Source organism: Rissa tridactyla, chromosome 3 (assembly GCF_028500815.1).
Source record: "Rissa tridactyla isolate bRisTri1 chromosome 3, bRisTri1.patW.cur.20221130, whole genome shotgun sequence".
In the NCBI taxonomy this organism is placed as follows: Eukaryota; Metazoa; Chordata; class Aves; order Charadriiformes; family Laridae; genus Rissa; species Rissa tridactyla.
Window position 1 is genome coordinate 36,161,935 of NC_071468.1, and position 14,468 is coordinate 36,176,402.

General features: G+C 38.9%; 1 protein-coding gene across 8 annotated transcripts in view; it reads right to left on the bottom strand.

The window, feature by feature from the left end:
* BIRC6 (baculoviral IAP repeat containing 6) overlaps positions 1 to 14,468 on the bottom strand; it is a 186,923-nt gene that overhangs the window by 10,346 nt on the left and 162,109 nt on the right. For all 8 annotated transcript variants that reach the window (XM_054196360.1, XM_054196361.1, XM_054196359.1 and 5 more), the window contains 5 exons: positions 12,994 to 13,204; positions 4,124 to 4,269; positions 2,893 to 3,003; positions 1,468 to 1,685; positions 642 to 803 (listed from right to left, as the gene is read on the bottom strand). In XM_054196360.1, the coding sequence (XP_054052335.1) occupies positions 642 to 803; positions 1,468 to 1,685; positions 2,893 to 3,003; positions 4,124 to 4,269; positions 12,994 to 13,204 (848 nt within the window). The remainder of the gene's footprint in view (positions 1 to 641; positions 804 to 1,467; positions 1,686 to 2,892; positions 3,004 to 4,123; positions 4,270 to 12,993; positions 13,205 to 14,468) is intronic.

Below are 14,468 nucleotides of genomic sequence, written 5' to 3' on the forward strand. Positions count from 1 at the left end.
TCCCTGATATGCACTTGACTTTTTGTTAGCTTTTTGGAGCCTTTACAATGAGCCACAACATACCAAGGAGATGGGGAAGGGAAGGGGGAAAGCTTAACTTTTAATATTATTTGAAAAAGCTTTACTATTTTTTGAGAAAACCGTCATTAAGTCCATACTTTAGAGTTACATTTTTTTAAATAAAGGCTACTGAGATTAGGGAAAGCCTTTATCTTCCCACAAAAGGCACTTTTGCATGGAAAGAGACGGGGCACTTGTCAAACACGTTCAGTTGCAGCTGCTATGAAGCATACTTTGTCCGTGGAAAGGATCCTGGGTATTTCAGCAAGGCAAAATAGATTTCCAGCTGGTTAATTTAGCAAAGAAGATGGGAAAGAACATTTTTCTAGGTCCAAATTACTTGCATTTTGTTGCAATCTAGCTCATAAAGGCTTTAAAAAAATCTCCAAGACTATTCAGAAAGGAGATCATTCCCATTTGAAACTGTTAAATCACTCGGCATTTCAGTTTGAAGACCAGTTTTAACCAAACAGCTTCCTGCAGTATATTGGGAGCGGCTGATCATTTGATTGTAAAATGAAGAAATTTTCATCCGTTTCACTTTCTTGTGACATCTATACACGGGAACAAAGGTGACCTACCTTGCCATCATTGTAGAGGTTGGGATTAAATCTCACGCTGTGGCCTCCAGTTGTTTCCAGATTCACAAGTGGAGGGGAATTAGGATAGTCTTGTGGAAAATATACATCAAATTCAAAGCAACCATTTGCGTAAGGGGTGTCTGCAGGACCAGTAATGAGAACCTACCATTGTAAAAAAAGACAAAAAGATGCCAGTTTTAAAAAAAAAGAAACAACAAAAAAACCCCCAAAAACCCCAAACCCCTTATATTTGCCAAACAGTTGAGATTTTTCTACGTTATATGAAGCATTTTATTTCCACATCATAATCACATGCAGGCTGTCAGTCTGTTTATTTTGATACTCTGGGTAAGTGAAGCTCTCTGCTAATTCTCATTTCTCCAGATTACAAATGGAAAACAAAACAGAAGGAGCTAAAACTCTACCCCCTATTGGATGCTATTAATAGGACTTTTCTTCAAACTTCAGGTCCAAACTCCTCCATAGCTACTGCTTTTAATCGACTTAAATGGTTGTGTGCGAAGATACACTTGGACCATAATGGAGTAACAAAATTAAACTTTTCTCTTCAGAGTAGGTGAAGAAGAATGAACCTTGTTCTGTGACATCTGCTTGGCCAACAGAGCAGTCCTGGGGTAGATGAACTCTCCCTGCCCCCTGCCAAGTTATTGAGAAATCGGGATCAGACTAAAATACTACTACTTATGTTAAAGTTTGGACAGCAATTAAAGTACACGTGAAATACCTCTGGTTTATTTAAGGCACCTTCTTAAACATTTATCTGCCAAGCTGAAAAAGGGAAATAAAAATAACTTTGCTTCTTTACCTTCATAATGTCAAGCCGCTCCTCATCACAGCGTACAAAAACGCTGGATGAAGATGAGAGAGGCAGCGATGTTGAAAGAGTCACAGCTTCTTGAGCAAGACGTCGGGCTCTGGCAGCACTGTTGGCGTCACTTGCATTTTTTACCTGAGACATGTAGTGGTAATTTACTTTAAAAACCAATTTTCCGTCATCATCTTCAGAAACCATTTCAAATGTATCTAGAAGAGAAGAAAATTTTAATGCATCAGGACAATAGTGAAGTTAATAATGGATTAGGTCTTGGATAAAGATTCTAAGTATTTTTTAATCAGGAAAGTTTAATTTGCATTATATTACTGCAAAAAAATAACGTCTCTTTTGAGTTAGTTTTGTGAGAAAACAAAGCTTTAACAGTCCTGGGTCAAATTAATTTCTGCAGCAAATTTACAAGCTTTCAAGTGCAAGTTGTCAAACGTACACCATTTCTGATTTGGAAAGCTACCAGCCTCTCCAGGCCGGGAAACTAACGGTACTTATGAATACATAATAATGCTAATAAGGGAATCAGTGTGAAGCAGAGTGCCAACAGTATTTACTTGTGTGGTGGCTGCAATGTGTTATTAAAGAATCATAAAAAAATTACAGTGCAGCTAGTTTTCTTTAATCACTTACTACGCAAAATCTGCTTGGCTTGGCTGCCAGGGTGAAAAGCTACCCTTGCAGACTTGCCTCCCTCCTATTCTTGGCATACGCTCCAAACATTTGTGAGGAAAACCCCTTACAAACACAACAGCAAAGAAACGCGATTGCAAATGCTGTCACTGCAACTCAAAAAATAGTCATAGAACATGTTTTTGCAATAATTTTATAGCTCTGTTTGGATGAGATACTATTTGTTCTGTACGAATTTTTTTTAACACGTTCCCTTTATAGCCAAAATAAGCACCGATTCCCATCACATTTTCCCAATGCAACATACTGCACTCCATGAAAGGACACAACGAAGTTATACTACAGTTTCATGTTAAAAACCCCACCTTTTAATCCGAATCCTAGTCCATTTAAACAATAAAAGCTACACTAACAAACATATATAGAGTCATATACGAGCTTTAAAAAAATCTACTAACATTTCAATATGCTTTGAGGACTGAAAGACTCACAAATCATTACTGGAATGAAAACACGAGTATCGTCATTGAATTAATCTGATCCCTTGAATTCATCTAGTGTACGTTTAAAACATTTCTTATTAGTTCAAAGAGTGCATTAGTTGTTAATCAAAAATACAGACTTACATCATTTTCCGTATGTGAAAAGTCTCAGTGGTCACATACGTAAAAAAGTTGGTAACTTTCTAAAACAATTAGGGATTCAAGGCAACAGATTGCTTATTTCTTAGATATCTCCGTTCTAAGAGACAAATATTCACACTTCTCAACCTACCAAACTGGAGTTTTTTCATGACAGCCACATACTTTTCTTCAAGAGACCGTAAAACAGACAAAGGCTTGGGCTTCACAGCAGCCTTTTTGGAGTATTCAGCCATCTTCTTTTCTGTTATATAAAATGTGATGATTATTTGTAGTTAACCATGTAATTTTGAGACAAGTAGAGCAAGCACTGGGGGATTATTTAGCTTGAAATGACATTTTATGGTGACGCTGTTTGCAGAGAAGCCTGAAAACGGCATCGTTCACAACATACAAATCCTTTTTTCTCACTACTACATATTTCATTATCTGAACAGCTCAAAGTAAATACAGATTTTTATCTCAGAAATAATTCTTGGCTGCTGCTGCTATGAATATTCTTTTATTGTTTCTTCTGATTCTTTTTTTTTTTTTTTTTAATTTAAAGTAGGAAGTATGACATACACTTTAGTGGATGGACGTTAACACAAGTATTCTTGATGCATTCTCCAAAATCAAGAGTTGATTATACACGCCTTTTTAAAATCTACACCCCTGATTAAGCTACTTAATCTTTAGGGGTTTTTTACTAGACAGCCACATGGTCCTTTGAACGTCTGCAGGTTCAATCCATGAGTTAAGACTTTGTTCTGCATTCATCTAGTTAAGAGTTAATCTAATGCACAAGATTTAGTTTTAACAGCAAAGGCTTTACTATTAAAGGTCATGTATGTTGTCATCTGCCACGAAAACAAAAAAAGGTGCTACGATATTTTGCTGAAAGTTGTGAGGTGTATTCTCACCTCCTTGAATTATTCTATTTCCTGACTGAAACATTTAAGAATTCCACAAGGTCCCACCCGCCTTTGAAAAGGTAGTCAGTGGTAGGGGGACGGAAGGAAAGGAAGGAAAGGAAGGAAAGGAAGGAAAGGAAGGAAAGGAAGGAAAGGAAGGAAAGGAAGGAAAGGAAGGAAAGGAAGGAAAGGAAGGAAAGGAAGGAAAGGAAGGAAAGGAAGGAAAGGAAGGAAAGGAAGGAAAGGAAGGAAAGGAAGGAAAGGAAGGAAAGGAAGGAAAGGAAGGAAAGGAAGGAAAGGAAGGAAAGGAAGGAAAGGAAGGAAAGGAAGGAAAGGAAGGAAAGGAAGGAAAGGAAGGAAAGGAAGGAAAGGAAGGAAAGGAAGGAGTTTTTCTTGCTTTTAAGCTATTTTATAAGTTACCTGTTAATGAATGTATTACAAATAAACACTACAAAAGTATTTCTATTTTACCTTGGTTTGCTTGGCGCAAACTGGTGGTAGCAGCATAAACTATCTCTGCAGTCTTTTGGATGTCTGGTACCAAAAGCGTCAGTCCCTCTGGTTCTTGATCGGAAGTATCTGGTTTTACTCCTGCTTTAGCTTTGTCTTTTTTAGACCTGTTTTTGGCAAAGAAACAGGATATACCATGAAGGAATGTTTTTCAACCAGTCATACAGTACTCAGCATATTTGCCAACAGGGAAAAATACGAAAGATTAAAGATCAAGATTAAAACAAGTCTTCTGAAATGGAATGTCTGTCTGTATCTCCAGGTCCATCACTGAATGCAGCCATCAGCTGTGACAGTACTGAACATCCAGCCTTGATCCCACAAACAGAAGTACACTTGATATGAAGAGTAAAAGCGTGTATACAAAGCCAGTGATACCAGTACACGAGTTTCTGCTTCAACCATTTGCTACTTTTGATTGTTACGCCTGCATGCTGACCTTACATTTGCACATTTTCAAAAAAATATTAGAGAAGCTTATGAAACGAGCGTAAGAAAGATCATGTCGTGAATGTGCGCTTCATCCACCCATGTAGATCCTGGTGCAAAAATCAAGTCCTAAATAGGTAATACAGAACTCTTTCCCATTCCATAACGCACTAGCCATTCTTTAAAATACACTGACAATAAAACACTAGGAAAACTCAAGTAAAAATTCCCAGTATGTCTATGAACTACAACCTCGCAAGCGAGTGGGTGAAAAAGGAAGTTTGTGTCTCTCTGCAGTTCTCTTCTGGGCTATAAATTTAAGACCTTTTATGTCAATAAACAGTTTAACGTAACGTAGTTCTAAAAGTCTAACAAATATAGAAGGTGCCTGTATTATATTGGATGTTTATAATCAATGTATTGCAATTTAAACACCTCAAATTTTCATAATAATTTGAAAATACAGTATGTATTACCACCGTTGTTTGACAGAAGCTAGCTGCCTAATAATTGAAATATTTTGATTGTCATAAGCCAGTCTTTACTAGAATATATATTCAATGGTTGAAATTAAGACATACTTGATAACACTGTAACCTAAACGTATATATTTAAAAGCTGCTATATGTTTTAAGAGCTAGCATAAATTTACACTGTTATCTTGAGAGATCTTAATGCTAACAGCTCCCAAATTATTTTACTGTAATTTCTGTATGGTTTTTGTTTTAATAGCATTTGTTCATTTTAAGAGCCAAACAAGTTCAAAAGCCAAGAAGCACTGTTTTTTTCTTTCCCACTACCATACCCAGAAGCAAAACAGAACGCTATCTACACAAGAAAAATTAACAGTTTAATGCTTTGACGTCCCAAACATATTTTAGCAACTACCAAATACTATATCCTTTCTGTATTTTAACCTAGACTGAAACGATGCATAAAGAATAAGTCTCTAAACTATTCAATAGAGGTAGTTACAGTAATACTGAAAGTCTTTGTACTGTACCTAATCAAATTAGAATATCCCCAGAGCACATTAATAACAAAATTCATTACTGCAGCATGGTGAATCTTCTCTGTTCCAGACTTACTCCAAAAGGACGTTAGCCTGTTGTTGGCTTCGAGCAATTCCGAGCTTTCAGGCGCTCAAAGTTAGGAGGAAAGCATCACAGCCAAACAGCGCCATTCAACGTTTGAAGAATAGTTTAAGACAAGGAAGCACCAGCAGCTGCCTCTCCCATTCATGCTTTCCAAAATCCTCATCGCTGCCTTCTTCCTTGAGGAAATCCAACTCAATATTTTTTTTGAAGTAACCTAAAAATGTATATTTAAGCCCACTAAAGCTCAGTGATGCCTATTTTAACATCACAGACATGCTAGCAGCCACCAGCCCCAAGAAAGGTGTACAGATGTAGAACTGCATGCTGCTGATGTAGAATCCCTAAGCTATTTGCTACAGAACCCTTGGAGAAATTTAGACTAAAATTAAATGTCAATGGGCTTATCCAAGAGAGAGATGCATGAAAAGCAATTAACATGTGATTGGTGAAGATATTGAAAGTGAAATTAATTCTTATGAATTTCTTTTCAAGACGGTCATCTTGTAGGGCGTTTACCTTCCACATGGTTTTACAATTTAGACTATCAGCCTTTCCCTCTTACTTGGTCTTAGAGTGAAACAAAAATTAAAGTGTTGGCCCCGTTAGACCACATGCTTAAAACCTCCTACAGATGAGCTAATGACAGTCAGCTCCCTAAGCAGACAAGGATATATAGATATATATATATAGTTGAAACAGCAGGAAAAGGAGGCATCTACTCAAATGCAAATTCTCAGTACCAATAACAGAATTTCCGCTCGTTCCCCTGCTATCAGCAACAGTTAACACTTCAGCACTTTTGAACTATCACAACAGAACATATTTTTTTATGTCCCTTTTACCACCGATACAACTATTCTGTCCACTGTTATCCTGAGCAAAACAGACAAAAAAGCCCCGCTCCTCAGAATATACCTTTTCAGTCAAGGGTTGGCAGAACAGCTCTGCCTTGTCACCTGCAGGTACGTGGAGGTTGTGTGAGGGTCTGTATTACCAGGCTGCCTCAGTCAGGCCAGAACTCAGGCTGTATAAAAGCAGTTTAGGAGGTGAAGTGCAGGAGTGATTCCACCCTGGACACCAAGAAGAAACCAGGTCTCATATTTGACCTTGATTCTGCCTAATGAGGGATTTCAGTCAGTTCTTCATGATTATAAGGTAGCTGGCATCACAAAACTCCCAAATCAGATGTACTGCCTTATCAACATTTACTTTCCTCACACAATTCATGCCTGTATATTGTAATGGTCAGGGTAAAGATAAGTTTTTTTCTGTCTTTTGGGGAAAAACCCAACTGATCCTGCCATAACTTGTAAGACTCCCATTAATTATGGCCTCCAATTTTTTCTTCCCTCATTTTGCCTTCCTACCCTTGTTTGATTCAAATCTTTTGCTGTTTAAGTAAGAATACCAACTTAGCATGATTAATCCTGCACAGTTCCTACGATGTCACTACATGAGCTTCTTTACATATGTAGTGTTATACACAATTATTTGGAGATATTTAACAATACTTTACAGCTTGTCAATTTATTTACAGTCGACATATGGTAAATGAGGTAATTCCCTAGACTCTACATGGGGAAATCTGCCAAAGGTTCCCTACTGGTATACATTTTCATGCTGATTATGATTTGTAAAGTTCACACAATTTTTGTCATCTCTAGCCATCTGAGACAGAACTGAATTTCATTGCAGACATGAGCTATTACACTTGATTTTATATTTCTCTACATTAGAAGACCACAGCAGCCCTTTCTAAAAATCACATCCTTACAATCATATCATGACTATTAAATGAAAATCTAAAAGTCTATGCAGTTTCCTAACCTGTATGCTTATAAAAGGGGAGAGATACAAAGGTAATTCCCAAGCCCTGTGAAAAAGATGAATGGGTTTACATATAACTGATGCATAGATGAATCTTACAGCACTTGGAGAAGTAAAGGTCAAAGACTCTCGTGGCCTCTGTAAACCTGCTGCGGCCTGTCGGCCTGCTGCACGGATCCTCAGTAATGAATACTTTGACAGGTGTTGTTAGCTTTGGTCTTGGAGGTGGGAAGCAGGACTTTCAGAGCAGTGCAAATGTTACTCGAAGGACAAAATTACAGCAATACCAAAGACGATTTTTTTAGTCCCCAAACCTGTATCTTAGTGTCATCTGAAAGACACGGTGTTACGTTGTGTGCACGTGAAAAAGAAGCCTGGTGACCATTCTACCATTCGTGAGCATATGTAACATGCGCAAACAAAATTATTAGTTGAGAAAACGTCATCCTTCCTTCTTAGTATCATCTCCACTTTTATACTGCTGCTGCAGTCCTGCCTGGATTCAGAGCCGCGGCGAGCTTCTCCAAGCCGTGGATGATACGCAAGTGTTTCAAAGGGACGAGTCGAGTGCCAGCTTGAGAGAGGCAGTTGCTGGGAATTACAAGGCTCTCCCACGAAAAATATGAATGAGAAAACGAAATACCAAAATTAAAGCGATAAAACTGGCAAGATCCTTCCCCCGCACTCTAGCAGCCTGCATATAAATTTAGGTATGCAGGTAAACTAACAGTGTTAATCAAACTCCTGAGCTGTAACTATACGGTATTCCAAAGAAACGTGAAAACCAATAATACTCATAAATAATAAACTAAGGTCAAATATGTAACCAATTCTCTCTATTTTTAGAAACATTTAAATGCCTGTGTTATACTGTACATCTCTTTCTGCCAAGATTCTGCATATGAAGCCAAATTTAATGCAGTTATTTAATAAAGGCCAAACCTTTAACTAAATGTTACAATTTTCAGAGTGGAGGAGGAGCCAAATATTTAATTTAGACTTAAAAACTTCCCTATAAAGTTTTTCAACTATTGAAGAAAACGCAGGCAAAATCATGTCAACTCATATTTAAAGGGATGCCAGTCACTAATATATTCGCTAGAAGAGACAGCAGTGTACATGCTAATAATTTAAGCCATTAATTTAGCTTGTGCTAGAAGATGACAGCCTTCTCTTCACGCTGTGCTAAATGAATAATGAATGCTACGCTCCCAAGGCAACTTTAATTTTTAAAGCCAATACTGATACTTACTCACCCATGCCTGACACTGCGAGGTAAACGTGCTGATGTGGAATGATACCTTTATCAAAGTATTCACAACATAAAGCCAATGAACCAACCATTCAGCCCCTCTGTACTACAGAGATGGAGCTTATAGCTGAATTCTGCTCAGTTTTATACTGACGCTCACTGTGTTGGGATGGAACTGCCACAGGTTTGCAACCGTGGTATCGCTCAGCCCTCACGGCCCCCCACCCTCTGTAGGTTCCCACAGGTACCAAGCAGAAGCTCATTCCTTCCAGTAACTCGCAGATTCTTAAACCGATCTCCTGAAATCAGGCAAAAGAAGGACGGGACTGTGCCTTTGCAAATAACCACGGGTGAAAGCGAGTAACCTCCTCTGAGGTGGCTCCACACACTCCTCCCTGGGGCTTCCAGCACTGTATTTAGAGACACTAAGCTGAAGCATCCCAAACCAGCAGAGGCTGCAGGACTGCTCCCTGCAGCCAACCATCGTCTCCGAACACCAGCTTGAGAGTGCAGCAAGAAAAACCAACAGTTGTTTCATCTTTTAAAGAAAAATAAATTTAAACAAATTAGGCCTCAATTCTTGTGACGCAATTATAAAGAAAATTTTTTGTTTGCAAAATGTACCGTTTCACATAGAAGTTCTGCAAAATAACAGTGAAGGCAATGAAAAGCCATAGCAGGGACAATGCCTCAGGCCTACCAGGTTGTATTCTAGCATCTCCGTGCAACAGAAAAACATCCAGGTCATAACTGCAATGTGACGGGCAGGGCTGATACATTCAGCCAGCCTTGGAACTGGCAGGATTAACCCTCAGTAGCAACGCTGACAAACGACAGAAGTGTGAAGATGAGAGAATTCAGATCTCCCTCAAGCAGTCACCATGGGGGTGGGCCAGGGTGACGTGGAAAGTTAAAGCACAGTTAAGAATTTTAGACATAGGCTTGCTACATACCTTACGCAAACAAGCCATCAGCTTATTTTGTCAAATTTAACAATTTGCCATGGAAGCTCACCTGGCAGATGGTGGTTCAGATGAGCCTGCTTTGCTACACAGCAGCAGCTCTCTGCAGCAGAGGGCTCAGCCCTCACAGCAAACAAACGTCTCAAACTCAGCCCTTGTAGAAACCACTGCACAAGCCCGACCGCTCTCAAATTAGGCATGGCTTTTCACTCCCCAGCAGTCCAACAAACAGTCACGAGAAACCATCTCATACCCAAATGTCTTCTCCATTATCCAGAATTTTCCCAATAGACTATTATGGCCTTTTAAAGTACATGAAATCAAATGCTAGCTGTAATCCAAACCCAGAAACGTTCCCCCTCAAATTCTGTATCCAAGTGGACACTCTTGCTCCAACACGGAGATGGTGTTTGGTAGACATGCAAGTAGAACTGCTGTTCAGATAAAGGAAAGTTCTGTCTTTGAAAGCAGATGCCATAATTATGCTGTTGTTCTGGCATTTGACCTAAAAGGGGCAGCAGATTGTCCCACTGAAGAAATTCATGCCAACACTTGCTTATATTGCTGGCAAACCTTCAACTAAAATGCTGAGAATTAAAACCTTCCACCCCACTGATTCCAGGCTGTGCAGGCTGTTGGTGTTTTCATCCTTGTCTATATAATGCTTTAAAGACAAACAGTATTATGCTTAAACCAACCAGTGAAAGACAAGAATTCTTTTTGTGCTGATATATCAAAGTAATAGAAGAAAATTGTACAGATAATGTAACTGAGCCAACCATGGCATTTTTATCAAATTCATCAATTATTAAAATAATACCAACTGTGCTTCTAGAATTGCCCTTCGTTTTCAGATCCTAAGCTGACACTGAAGAACGAGTCATACCGCATTTTATTTTTCCAAGTTGAAAAGAGCTTATGACGAGTAGTCATATGCCATTCTCACAAAGAGACTTATTAGACTTCAACCTGGGCAAGTGACATGAGAAGATACAGGTTTCCATGCCCATTCAATCTGAGGCTAACAGGTGATTGGACTAGCAAAAAAAGCTATTGTGTTGGAGAATGTTTTACATACATCTATACTGAAAATGAATTACACAGAAGCCAAATATATTTTCTTTTCTATTTTAAGAAGATTATATATACTATGATCTACATAATATTGCCAGCAAGCACAAGCTGATATTTTCAGATGGGTATCCAATATAAAGAACCGTTATTTGTCCTTCCTAATTCTGCTTCTTTTGCCTTTAGTCAGCAAAAAAATCCCACCACAGACACATTACATGCTTGATAGGCAAGACTAGCAGTCTCAGTCAGGAAGCATTAGAGAAATTCAATCGGTAAAGTCCGGTCCATCAGGAGTTACTAGAAAGAGTTCCCAATGAATGGGATTCCTGCTCAGAAAATATCTCACGTATTGGCTGGTAAATACTGTCAGCTTGTAGTGGGAGGAAGAACATTGAACGCACGCCTTTTCCTGGCATTATATTGACCTTCTTTTCATGATGTTTCAGCATATGCTTAGGGACAGCACTAAATTTTTCAGGGAAGGACGGGTATTATTTCCTAACAAGCCATCTTTAAATTGGAAACAAGTAAACAGAATTGAGAAACCAATTAATTGCTGGAAGCAGAAAATTATTAAAAGGAAGAAATTATTAAAAGAAAGGAAAGTGTATATTGCAACATTTGCTTTTTCAGCTCCCTCAATCAGGGCAGAAAAAGATGATTAAGGCATTAAACCCCACCAAATCTTCGGTTATGGAAACAAGAGCGGTTGAGGACATGGAGAAACAGAGATGGAAAGTTGATTGTGACATCTGTACCAAATACCGCACCCTCCCAGAGGCAGGAGGTATTGGGAGGCACACAGGGGCTCCTTCCTTCCGCGTGTGCTAGTCTGGTGACTGTCCCTTCAAACAGCTACAACCACATGTAGCACCAACTTAATCGGTCAATTGACTGAAAACCGGGCCCTCAGGCTTGTATCTTGGCTATAACAGAAGTGCAACATTTCACAGAAGGTGACAGTCAGATCTCAGTCATAGCGGCATTTCTGAAGATGAGAGGCCATAGTTTTGCGGTGTGAGAATTGATGATAAAAGCAACCATAAAGCAACACTGTGTGAATCACTCAGAAGTGCTCTGAGAAGATGATTTGAAGGGATTTACCTAGAGGCTCATCCACAGTTACTGAAAGGTACTGTCATTCATGGTTTGTCTGTATGTGTGGCCTTAAGAAGTCGGCTGAACTCTGGAAGGAGTGCAGAACAAGCTCAGACAACACTATACTACAACACTTCCGCAGCCCAGTGCCATCACAGCTGAGATGGGATATTCAGATACTTTTCCATTTGTTTGCTAATTGCTCTGCTGGACTGCAAGTGTTTGACAAGAAGTGTCAAACACAGAGTTTCTCAGAGGAGGCTGGAAGACCCCGAAGCCTGGCAGGGATGACTCCAGGGCGTTCGTTTGTAATTTCACATCATCTTTAGCACACCAGCTCACCTCTGACGCCTGTGCTAATGGGCAAACCGTCATAAAATCACAGATGGATGGAAACACGCTTTTCATCTGTAGCACCAACAGATACCACTGGTCAAAAATTTTCAACCGTCTCTAAACAGTTAGGGTTCTCACCACAAGTAATAAATCCCAAATCTTTTGCCTCCTGAACCTTATTCTTCCTGACAGAAGCCAAAGGCTTCTCTCCTAACCAGTTAGCCTCTGATGGAGAATCCATTGAGGAACCCGGTCCTTACTCAATGGGTACAGCAGCACAAAAGCATACAGAAGAGAGCTGGAATATTTCTTGTAAAAGCTACCATTTGGTTTGGCCCTCCCTGATCCCATTCTTTACAGAATGCTCCTGCCTTCAGACTGACGGCAGGAAATGCACAGTCTCGCAAACAGAAGATTCGCCTCACTGAAGAGGGAAAGAAATTTAAGAAAGCTTTGAAGCTCCCAGATTCCTGAGCAGCAATCCTCTTTCTGATCATTGGGCTGTTAATGATGAAGAGAGAAGAGTATGCAAACCTAGCAGCTTCTCTGTGTCATTGAAAAAAAAAATCCTTGTAAATAGTATAGTAAAACAGAATACATACATATAAACAGAAGTTTAGATCAAACAGATGGTACGTTCTCACTCTGGACTGCAGTACCTGTTCAGATAAATATGCAGAACGGAATCTTCTTCCACTTCTCACCTAAGTGCAAAATGCAGTTTAAATGAAGGTTAGGGATGACAGAAGCGATTACCTCAGTCGGTTGGTGTAAGTATCTACACAGGTCTTCATTTTAGCCAACAAAGTCCCAACAGAAGCTTGTGACTCCAACTGTTCTTCCTCCTCTTCACTATTTTCTCCCGACAGAGGAAGCAGTAATGGAACCATCGACGTGCAGGATGCAATAGCACGGAGTAATTCCAGCAGGGCTCGGTAAAGGGGAACGTGGCGGGCCATATCCAAAACTAAGAGAGAAAAACATTTTTCAAAAATTACTACAATTGAAGACGACCCTTCTTCTCTAAGTACAGATGTTTTGTATAGAAAAGCTAGATTTTAATAAGTATTAAAATGTTAATGACATTTAATGATAAAACACAGTATGTTATAATACCAATTTATAAGTTCATGTTTTAATGGACTTGTCCAGAAAAAAATGCATAAGATACCTTGAAAACAAAGGTTAGCAAAAGACACAAGAGGACAAAAGTGCTAACAAGGAAGGGAACAGGATTACCACATGCTATATTCATTTCTAGTAGCTTAATATACAATCCTAGCTCAAGTTGTATGCCAACAGTAATTGCAAAAAAAAAAAAAATCTATGGAGGAAAAATTGTAACCCATGGCGTAGCAGGGCAGCCTCTGCTGATTCTAAATGTGTAAGCATTAATAAAGACAGACTTTCATATCACCCGCTATTTATAGTTATCTTCTCCTTTGGGAAAATTTGTCTGCATTACTGCAGCAATATTTATGGTCATGAAATAAATGAAGTTATCTACTAAGAAGTCTAGCTTGCTGCTAGAGAGTATCATTTTAAGTATCATTTTAAAAATCATTACGCATTCTTCAGAGCATGCAAAGGCTCTGACGAAGATACAATTTTTTTCTGCATACATATGGACCACAAAACAGTAAAGATTATTAACAAGACACATTAGGTAGGCAAAGCTCACCGTCTTAGTGTTGCTCAGTGCGATGTATATATATTATAGAAATAACTGTGGGTAGACTATAGATATCAGCTGCCCTGACTGGGAAAGACAGGCAGAGACACACAGTTTAATGGACTCTCTAGCACATTGTTTATTTTTCTTTTCCACTTGCTTGGACAAATATGTAATGGATGTCATTTCAACTGACTTTGTAGCATTAATAGAAATCCTGAAAATGTAGCTATACGCAGATACTTTAACACAGCTGCTTCCTCTGTCCCTAGGACATGCTATTTTTAACCTAACTGCAGAAAAAAATTGCTCTAGTTCAAAGTATTTACAAATGACTGAGTTTATGATAAAATAAATTTATGCTTTTTCCATCAAAAAACCCACAACAAACAAAAAGCCCCTGCCAACTCACATTAGGACAGAACAAAGCATAGAACTCTAATGTTTCATTTAGCACATCTCACCCTCTAAGCTAAAGTGTATCCCAAACACCAAAACCCTTAGCTCTAAACACAGCACGATGGGACAGCATGAACAGCCAAGCCAAATTCAACAAGCA